We start from the raw sequence: 10,846 nt of genomic DNA, 5'->3' as shown, positions 1-10,846 counted from the left end.
CAATGTACCCCATGTTGGGGGAGAAGGAAGGCTAGTAGTTTGAAGAAAATGTTTTCAACAAACTGTGGAATGATTCAAGAAGGCATTGTGACTCATAAGAGTAAAGATAAGCTGTTTTCATTTTTTTTCCAGGATCAATCAACTTCTGTGTAATTACAATGTTCTTTACAAAAACCTTGTACAGTATTTTCTGAAAAATAAGTTAGCCACCACAATACAGGAACAGCCACAATCTTTACTGGGGAGAAAGCCAGTAGGGTGACAGTATCTTCTGTATCTTTAGGAGGGTAGCAAGGCTTCCACTTCCGAATTCAAGAAAGGCTCTATCATCTCCCGTAGGTCCCATGTGGTGCGGCACCCAAGCATTCTCAGAAGCACCCTTTCAAAGAGAAATGTAGCACCAAAAAATAGTATGTAACATAAAAGTCCAGTGACGGTGAGGACATAAAACATGATGAAAATCCTCAGTGCACATTTCCTACAAAGAGAGAAAACATCTGTGTTAACCAAATTCTGAAAATAATCACATTGATAGGCTCCTGGCATCTCCACCCAGGTAGCTCTAAAACTTCAACTAAGTAATTTTCCCATGACTTCGGTTTACATTTGTAAAAGCAGCAACTTGGAATGGAGGAGCACTTATTTATGTCCATGCTAGGTCTGGCATTGGAATTTCAAGATCCTATAGCCATGAAACAATAAAACCCCTGGATATCGTGGGGTTCTTTCATTTGAAATGTCCTTCTCACATCCTAGCAGGTTATTGCAATCTTTACCTCGCTCATGAGGTATCTGATGTCTCTTTTTGAGCAGATAAAGGCACAAGCAGTTAGATTACCCACAGGACACAAAGTATAATGTGATAAAGGGAATTCAGAGCTCTTTTTGTCCTGGCACCAGACTTTTATTTGTAAAGTAATAGAAGCTTTTTAAAATCTTTGAGGACCCCTCCTTCTGGGTTACACCTACGACATATTTTATTTATATGATTCTAAGTCCTTCCATTATTATTTTGTAGTTATAAATGTAATATATTAGGGTAGAAAATCTAGAAGAACACAAAGAAGAAATGGCATAGATAATTCAATGACCTGAGATAATTACCATCTATAATACATCAGAAGAGAAAATCTACAGCATAAAGCTAGCTATGGATCGATTTTGTGACCTAACTCAGTGGTTTTATAAACCAGAGCCAAGTTTCTTGCTATGATACCCACTGGCTATCACTTGGCAGTTACACACATAATTGCTTTCGCTTCACACATTTATTAAAGAGCCAATATTTTTTTTTTTTTTTTTTTTTTTTTTTGAGACGGAGTCTCGCTCTGTAGCCCCGGCTGGAGTGCAGTGGCCGGATCTCAGCTCACTGCAAACTCCGCCTCCCGGGTTCACGCCATTCTCCGGCCTCAGCCTCCCGAGTAGCTGGGACTACAAGGCGCCCGCCACCTCGCCCGGCTAGTTTTTTGTATTTCTTAGTAGAGACGGGGTTTCACCGTGTTATCCAGGATGGTCTCGATCTCCTGACCTCGTGATCCACCCGTCTCGGCCTCCCAAAGTGCTGGGATTACAGGCTTGAGCCACCGCGCCCGGCCGAGCCAATATTCTTAAGATACTCTGTTAGGAAGGGCTTAGAGAGCTGGTAACAGGAAGCAGATGTGTCCTGCCTTCAAGGAGCACCAAAGGCAATTTGTTCTTTCTTATGAAAAGAAAAACAACTCACTACAAAGACATACCTAGTAAATAAACACTGTTCTTCCTAAATTAAAAAGCCAGTCATCTTTGGAAATACTAAACTATGGCATTTTCAAAGAAATACATTTTGACATTAAGTTTTTGGAAAGTAAAACAAATTTTCTAAAGCAAACATAATTTGGAAAACAGAGAAATGAAGAAACTATAATCTCATCACCCAGATATACCCAGATACATTTTTAAATTTTTTTTCCTTTCTTCCATTTATTCTTTCATTCTTTTTATTTTGTCTTAGTTTTTAGTTTAATTTTTTCCTTATGTTTAGAGTCTACTCATCTAGTTTTTTCTGTCCTACAGTAAATACTCTTGGTATAGTTAAATTTGTATTTATTTCTGGGCAGTAATGAATCATTTGATTTTTATTTACAAATCAATATAATTTTTAAAAATTTAAATTTTGTATTACTAAGCATGATATTCATTTTAAAAGGTCCAGACATTTTTCTTTGGAAAAAAAATCATAGGTAAATAAATTAAAATAAGGTTTTTCATATCACCTGTACAGAACCAAAAAAATGTGTCACTAATAATTTTATTTATTTTAGACATCTTTGGTAAAGAAAAAAATATTCCTTTAACTTTTGAATACTATTTATTTAATTTTCAAACCTTGCTATGTGTAAAACCTTTGATCTTTTCCAATATTTCCACATTATTTATGGTCAGTACATAGGGGATGACCATAAAGGAAACTGAAGGACTGGGGACATTATCAATATAAGGCCGCCTTGTGAAGCTAAAACCAGCAAAAATCGATTCATAATGATTGAATTAATCCATAAGGCAAAATTCCTCAAAATGTTAGTGTAGAAATATGCTGTAGTTAAACCAACATGTTTCCAGTTCTCTAACAAGAGATTGGGCAAAATTTCGGGCAATCTTAACTAGAATGTAATCATGTGAGAAAAAGATGAGCAATTCAACCTGATTATAATCCTCCCATATAACACAATAAAGCAGTAAGTGAAAGGCATTCACCTATTTACTTATTTGTCTGGTTGGTTGGTTTTGAGTTATTAGTCACATACTATAAAATTCACCCTATACATTGTACAATCCAGAGGCTTTTGGTTTATTCACAAGGCTGTGTAGCCATCACCACTATCTAATGCCAGGAAATTTTTGTCACCTCAAAAAGAAACCCCATTCCCTGGAGCAGTCACCACCTCCCTATTCCCCAACACTCTGTGCCTGGCAACCATGAATCTACTTTGAATCTATATGGATTTTCCTACTTTGAACATGCATATAAATGGAATCATTTGGATATCCCTCTGTGTCTGGCTGTCTTTCACTGAGCATAATGTTTTCTAAGATCATGTTGTGGTATGTATCAGTACATCATTCTTTTTTGCAGCTGAATAATACTTCGTTGTGTGGCTACACCATATTTTGTTTTTCCATTCATCAATTAACGGACATTTGGATTGTTTCTACTTTTTGGCTATTATGAATAATGCTGCCATGAACATTTGTGTACGGGTTTTTGTGTGGACATACATCTTCAATTCTTTTGAGTATACACCCAAGAGTAGAATTGTGGAATCATATGGTAATTCTGTATTTAACTGTTTTAGAAACTGCCAAATTGTTTTCAAAAGTGGTTGCACCATTTCACAATCACACCAGTGATATACGAGGGTTCCAATTTCTCCACATCTTCTCCAATGCTAGTTATTGTCTGTCTTTTTTACTGTAGTCATCTTACTGGATGTTAAGTGGTATCCCACTGTGGTTCATTGTGGTTTTGATTTACGTTTTTTTAATGACCAATGATGCTGAACATCTTTTCATGTGCTTGTTGACCATTTGTGTGTCTTCTTTGAAGAAATGTGTATCCAAGTCATTTGCCTGTTTTTCAAACTGGGTTGTTTATCTTTTTGTTGTTGAGTTGTAAGAGTTATTTTTTTTTTTCACAGTTGGCAAACGTTCTTGTGTTCATATCATGGTTATATAAAAAAAAAGCAAACGATGCTAGTGACCACTGTGGTAAAAACATACACTGTTCCAACCTAAGCAGGATTATAGCCTTTGGACAGGTTTTAGTCCTGGGATATTGAACCCCTTGGCCATGACAGCATCTACTGCTTCACACAGCAGCATACACCACATGTTCACCTTAAATACCTCTCCAGTCTTGTCAATCTTTCTCCACACAATAACAGCTATCATAGAACTCTGTGAAAGTAGTTGACTGCTCATATATAGAACCACAAGAGTGTGCAGAAGTAAGTCATCTAAAATTTTTTGTAGTATCTCAGGGAGCCATAAAATGCACCGGCCTAGTTTCCATTCCTTCTCATGGTGCAAAATAATCTTGGTCTGTCAAGCAGCTTTTTAGAGCATCTGTTCATCGATAGTGGCCAGATTCTAGTGAACATGCAAAAAGTAAGCAGCTGTATTTCCTCTATCATCTAGCATTTTGTCAAATGAGAAGATATTGTCACTCAACTGGTTATGGGAAAGTTCAGTTTACTTGATATAGCCATAAGCAACAGATGTCTAAGCAGCCTTCAATTCCTCTGCAGTTAAGACCTTGTCTCTTACTTTTTCTTTCAATTTGTTCATGGATCACTTTAGTTCTTATTCCAGGTCTATGAGATGAACTCTTTCATCTGAACTATATCAAACTTCTAGTCTTCCCCTAGCAACACATCAGATCCAGCATAGGAGACTTGAGTTACTTTAGGGTCATACCAACCAATCTTTTGAGCAGCAGCAAATATTTTTTGGAAGTGCAGAGATTGTCCACTGTTCACCCAGAGATAACCATATCTGCCATATCTGCTTTTTCCTCAAACAGTTTTTCTTAAGAGCAGCCAGATCAGATGCATCATAGTTATAACCGCCATCTGAATTTGTTTTTTTTTTTTTTTTTTGAGACCAGGTCTCACTCTGTTGCCCAAGCTGGAGTGCAGTGGCACGATCTCGAGGCTCACCACAGCCTCGACTTCCCTGGGCTCAGGTGATAGTCCCACCTCAGCTGCCCCAGTAGGTAAAAGTACAGGCACACGTCACTGATTTTTTTTTTTTTTTTGTAGATACAAGTTTTCACCATGCTGCCCAGGCTGGTCTCAAACTCCTGGGGCTCAAGTGATCCACCTGCCTCAGTCTGCCAAAGTGCTTGGATTATAGGCATGAGCCACCACACCCAGCCTCCATCTGATTTTACCATGGTTAATGGTACATCCTGGGACCAACACAAACTTTCTGCCATCATCCACTTGGACAAATCATCTATCATCAAATTCCTTTACATCATTCATCCTATCTTGATAGAAGGATTACTCTTTATCTATTAAAGAGATGTCCAGAGCATCATAGATTTTACTAAACTATTGGCAGGAGATATCACAGATAAACTTTCAAGTTTTTATAATATCTGGGTTTTTACTCTGGAACAGAATGTCACACTGATATGCTCATTTCTTAAATTCCTCCTCAGTAGCAAACCTCTTAGATTCCTTATAAAAGGCCTGAAGATTTCCAACAGGAGGTGAAACTGTTAGATAAGCTGGAAATTTATCTTGCAGGTGAGCAATATGCATGTCAAACTGGGTCCCTCAATGTCCTACATGGTTTAACCTGAGCACAGCATATCCTGCAAATTCAAAGAGGCAGCACAGGCTCTCTCCTATGATGGTCAACATGAGGTGGCCTGCATGCATCTCTTTGAGCATTATGAGCATCTTGTATACATCAAGTCCCCAAACTATGAAGACAAGATTCGTGCTTTTGTGTATCCCTTGGAGTATTAGGAGAAGACAGATGTGAAACAATTTAATTTCAATAACGTGCCATGGGCTCTCTGACAGGATTATGTGCAAGGTGTGCACATAAACTTTTACAACTCAACAGCAAAAAAAAGAATAACCCAATTCTTTAAAATGGGCAAAGGACTTGATAGAAGACAGAGCTGAGATTCTAAGACAGAGCTGAGATTCTACCTGGGTTGGTGGTTGAAGATAAAGAATCAAAAATGTTTCCTTAGAGGAAATTACTTCTCAGGGTATAAATGATGGTGTGGCATCTCCTGAACAGGATCCAAAGAGCCAGAATTTGCTGGTAGTGTGTTTCCAATACTGTCCAAGGGTAAGACATCCTGCCCAGCAAACAAAACTTTTCAAATTTCTTATCAGTTATGTTCTTTTGGTGGAGGCGGTTGCCTCATCGGGTATAGATACCATCTTTTAAGATTTTAGATAGATATAGATAGATTTTATAGATCTATCTATAGATATGTAGATAGAAATAAATCTATATATCTCTATACATAGATAAGTCTCTATATCTCTATAGAGATATATAGAGAAGCTTCTCTGTATTTGCAGCCATCATGGAAGAAAATTTATAATTAAAGTATTGACTTAATGTTGTTTGAAAGAGTTTTCAGGCAAAAACGAACAAGACTAACTAAAAACGTAATTAACATTAATAGCCACCCACAAGAGGTCTTTGGTCATATAGCTTTGATTATGAAGATCTATCTATCTATATTTAGATATATTTATCTAAAACTAAATCTTTAGATTTATCTAAAGCAATAAGAAAGCAATCTATATATCAAATCCAATAGATCTTTATCTAAATAAGAAAAATCCTATGACTTTTAAATAACATAGATAATTTACAAAAAGAAAATAAAACAAAACATTTTGTCAACACTTGAACAAAATCAATCCTAGCATAATCCATACATTTTGAGGCCATCATCCAGCCCTGAATGGCCCCTTGCTCTGACTTACCACACTGTATTGGGAGGAGGAGAGTTCTGCACTAAAAAGGATGCTGGGGCCTGAGGAAGCAGGGTCTCCATCTCTTCCATATCTGTTTCTTCAGAACTGTGAGAGTCGGTGTTCTCTCCCTCCATTTGATACATCCTCAGCTTTGCACTCAGCAGTTCCACGTTCTTGCAAAGGTCCTGAAAAAAAAGACCAATCAAGTACCTTAAAGAAAATTCTAAATGTCTCCAAGTCTTACTATAGATAATGCAGAGTGCTTTCCTCTGGATCACCTTGGGGGCCCACATTAGAAATCACACGTAGGTCCCATGAACAGATCATTGGCAGGTGCATCTTGAATAGAAGGAGACTTACACATTCACAGTGTAAAGTAGCACCATGGTAGAAAACTAAATGAAACCCACCTGCTAATCTTTAACCACTAGATTATCAATGTAGGAAGACGTCCTTGTACTGAATTCCTCTACTCAATTCATTCATCTATGCAAAGCATATTTATTGGGTGACTACTGCTAACAGGTTCTCGGATACAGTGTTAACAAAATAGACAAAGAATGCAATCTATGACCGGGGCTGGGGGCAAGTGATAAACAGCTAAACACATACATACATTCTATATTACATGTTAGGATACATGCTAAAGAGAAAACAAATAGGGTGTGGGAACAGAGAGTGTCTGAGGTTTGGTGATGGGGACATCTACTCGAGGTAGGTGGGATGAGTCGGTCTCAGAGCAGCTGACAGGTTGATACATTCATTCTTGCATTATCTCATTTGCCCAATCACATTTACCTCAATGTGTAAGATCTTGTGGGAGGAGTTCAAAGATGGAGTTATTTTTTGAGGTAATGGAAATTAGTAGAGGTCTTGATGAACAGATGACCTGTGAGTTGAGCCTTGAAGAACGGGTAATATGTAGACACAAAGGGCAAGCACCAGACGGCAGGATGAGAAGTAGGAGTAGCACAGGGGTGTGAAAGCTTGGGAGTACACTGGAATTGTGAATGTTCTGTTGGCTCAAACAGAAGGCCAAAGGGGAGGAAGAAGGCCTTGAGACTGGAAACCATCATTCTCAGCAAACTAACACAGGAACAGAAAACCAAACACCACATGCTCTCACTCATAAGTGGGAGTTGAACAATGAGAATACATGGGCACAGGGAGGGGAATACCATACACCGGGGCCTGTCGAGGGGTGCAGGGCAAGGGGAGGGATAGCATTAGGAGAAATACCTAATGTAGATGACGGGTTGATGATGCAGCAAACCACCATGGCACATGTATACCTGTGTAACAAATCTGCATGTTCTGCATATGTATCCCAGAACTTAAAGTAAAATAATAATAATAATAATAATAAATAAAATAAAATAAATTTAAAAAGAAAGAGACTAGTATGTGGTGCACTATCACATTCTAGGCAAATAATGACCCCTGTATTTAGATATAAATTATCTGATTTTATCATTGTTTGAATTGTGCAACTGAAATCTTACCTCCAGACTTTCCATGACTTTCTTCTTTAATTCATAAACTTCATTACAAGCATTCACCTAAAAAGACAATCCACAATTCTGGGTAAAGTGAAACTTGTATTTTTCTGATTTGTAAAACAAAATCTCACTTATTTTGACAAACCTTATAAAGTGGTTCATTGAAGTTTACTTTTACTCTGTAAACTTCTTCCTCTTAGAGCAAATTCATGGTGTAATCATAAATTGCAGACTGCAAGTGGTATAACCATAAGATTAACAAGATTATTTTCAATATTTTAGAAGTATGCATTTACACAACAGCACTTAATAATAAATCATGCTTCTCTCTCTTCATTACTCTTTCCTTGCTCCTTAAAAAACTTCCACCAGGACACAAGTTGAAGAAACATAGTTATGTTTCTGAGAAAATATTTCTTTTAAATATTTAAAACTTTAGAATTTGTGAATCTAGGTCCTCATCATGACAGATTGAATATTCAGGCCCGATGGCTTTGCAAAAGAGCTGTCCACAAAAAGATCTGGTTCTTCTTCTCTTTCCATGTCTCCTGTAGGTTGCCAGGTAGAGATAACAGATGGTTTTGGCTGGTTTCTGTCAGTAAGCACAAGACACGAACTCAAAGCAAACCATCACCTTCTAAGACATGAATGCCAATTGCACATGTCACAAGTAAAGAATGCTTTTAAAGGTTTTAAATTAATCATCCACTAAGAGATGTTCAGGATACCCTGAAAAGCAGAGGTATAGCAGGAAAAAGAGTATACTAGGATTCAAGAAAAATGAGTTCTAAAGATGACACTCAATAGAAATTAATTTTTTCTTTTTTGAGACAAGGTCTCGCTCTGTCATCCAGGCTGGAGTGCAGTGGTGTGATCATGGCTCACTGCAGCCTCCACCTCCCCAGGCTCAGGTGATCTTCCCACTTCAGTCTCCTGAGTAGCTGAGACTATAGGCATGTGCCACCATGCCCAGCTAGTTTTTTATTTTTTGTAAGATGAGGTTTCTTTCTCTTTTTTTTTTTTTTTTTTTTGAGACAGAGTCTGGCTCTGTCATCCAGGCTGGAGTGCAGTGGTGCGATCTCGGCTCACTGCGAGCTCTGCCTCCCGGGGTCACACCATTCTCCTGCCTCAGGCTCCGGAGTAGCTGGGACTACGGGTGCCTGTCACCAAGCCCGGCTATTTTTTTGTATTTTTTAGTAGAGATGGTGATTCACCACGTTAGCCAGGATGGTCTCAATCTCCTGACTTCGTGATCCACCCGCCTCGGCCTCCCAAAGTGCTGAGATTACAGGTGTGAGCCACCACGCCCGGCCTCTTTCTCTCTTTTTCTAACTTTTATTTTAGGTTTAGGGGTGCATGTGAAGGTTCGTTACATAGGTAAACTTATGTCATGGGGGTTTGCTGTACAGATTATTTCATCACCCAGGAATTAAGCCCAGTAACCAATAGTTACCCTTTCTGCTCTTCTCTTTCCTCCTACCCTCCACCCTCAAGTAGACCCCAGTGTCTGTTTCCTTCTTTGTGTTCATAAGTTCTCATCATTTGGCTCCCACTTATAAGTGAGAAAATGTGGTATTTGATATTCTGTTCCTGAGTTAGTTTGCTGAGGATGACAGCCTCCAGCTCCGTCCATGTTCCCACAAAAGACATGATCTCATTCTTTTTTATGGATGCACAGTATTCCATGGTATATATGTATCACATTTTCTTTATCCAATCTGTCATTAATGGGCATTTAGGTTGATTCTGTCTTTGCTATTGTGAATAGTGCTTCAATGAACATTCACATTCATGTGTCTTTATGGTAGAATGATTTTTATTCCTCTGGATATATACACAATAATGGGATTGCTGGGTCAACTGGTAGTTCTGCTTTGAGCTCTTTGAGGAATCGCCATACTGCTTTCTACAATGGTTGAACTAAATACACTCCCACCAACAGTGTATAAGTGTTCCCTTCTCTCCACAACCCAGCCAACATCTATTTTTCTTTTGACTTTTTAATAATAGTCATTCTGACCAGCGTGGGAGATGATATCTCATTGTGGTTTTGATTTGCGTTTCTCTAATAATCAGTGATATTGAGCCTTTTTTTCATATGTTTCTTGGCCGCATGTATGTCTTCTTTTGAAAAGTAAAGACAGGGTTTCACCATGTTGCCCAGGCTGGTCTTGAACACCTGGGCTCAAGCAATCAATGCGTCTTGGCCTCCCAAAGTGCTAGGATTACAGGTGTGAGCCACTGTGCCCAGCCTCAGAAATAGATGCTTAAAGAAGTACTTGCAAGAGCAACAAAGGCATGGATTTCTGAGGCATAGTTTGTAATGGCAAACATTGATTATAAAGTCCCAAATATCCAACAAAATAAAATTAATAAATTCAAATATCAAGCCCTGCATTATTAGGAGTGAAAAAAAATTCAAACATCAAGCCCTGCATTATTAGGCGTGAAAAAAAGTAAAATGACATCTACTAGTATAGAAAATTGTTGAAGAAAAAATGCTAAGTGCCAAAGCAGGTGCAAAACAATATATATAATACGATCCCATCAAAACAACAATGTGTAAATATATGTATAAACATTTGGAAGAATATAAATATACCAAAATGTTCATTGTGTTTGCCTTTAAGGGAGGAGGGTTATTTTTCATTTTTATATGAAATCATTTCATAATGTTTTAATTGTTAAAATAAGCATGCCACCAGTCACAGTGGCTCATGCCCGTCATCCCAGCACTTCGGAGGCCGAGGTGGGTGAATCGCTTCAGGTCAGGAGTTTGAGACCAGCCTGGCCAACATGGTGAAACCCCAACTCTACAAAAAAATACCAAAAAATTAGCCAGCTGTGGTGGTGTGT

The 10,846-nt window shown here is 38.2% G+C and overlaps 1 protein-coding gene and 1 pseudogene across 1 annotated transcript in view; both read right to left on the bottom strand.

Moving 5' to 3' along the window:
• Window positions 1–217: 217 nt before the first annotated feature.
• Window positions 218–10,846, bottom strand: part of SMCO2 (single-pass membrane protein with coiled-coil domains 2) — a 37,550-nt gene continuing 26,921 nt past the window's right edge. Inside the window, 3 exon segments of the mRNA XM_050746796.1 lie at window positions 218–478; window positions 6,501–6,676; window positions 7,994–8,050. Of these exon segments, the coding sequence (XP_050602753.1) occupies window positions 280–478; window positions 6,501–6,676; window positions 7,994–8,050 (432 nt within the window). The 3' untranslated portion in view covers window positions 218–279.
• Window positions 3,778–5,451, bottom strand: LOC126930064 (arginine--tRNA ligase, cytoplasmic-like; annotated as a pseudogene).

The sequence above is a fragment of the Macaca thibetana genome, chromosome 11 (assembly GCF_024542745.1).
Source record: "Macaca thibetana thibetana isolate TM-01 chromosome 11, ASM2454274v1, whole genome shotgun sequence".
Taxonomy (NCBI): Eukaryota; Metazoa; Chordata; class Mammalia; order Primates; family Cercopithecidae; genus Macaca; species Macaca thibetana.
The sequence above is the reverse complement of the archived record's forward strand: the minus strand, read 5'-3'. Positions and strand labels throughout refer to the sequence as shown.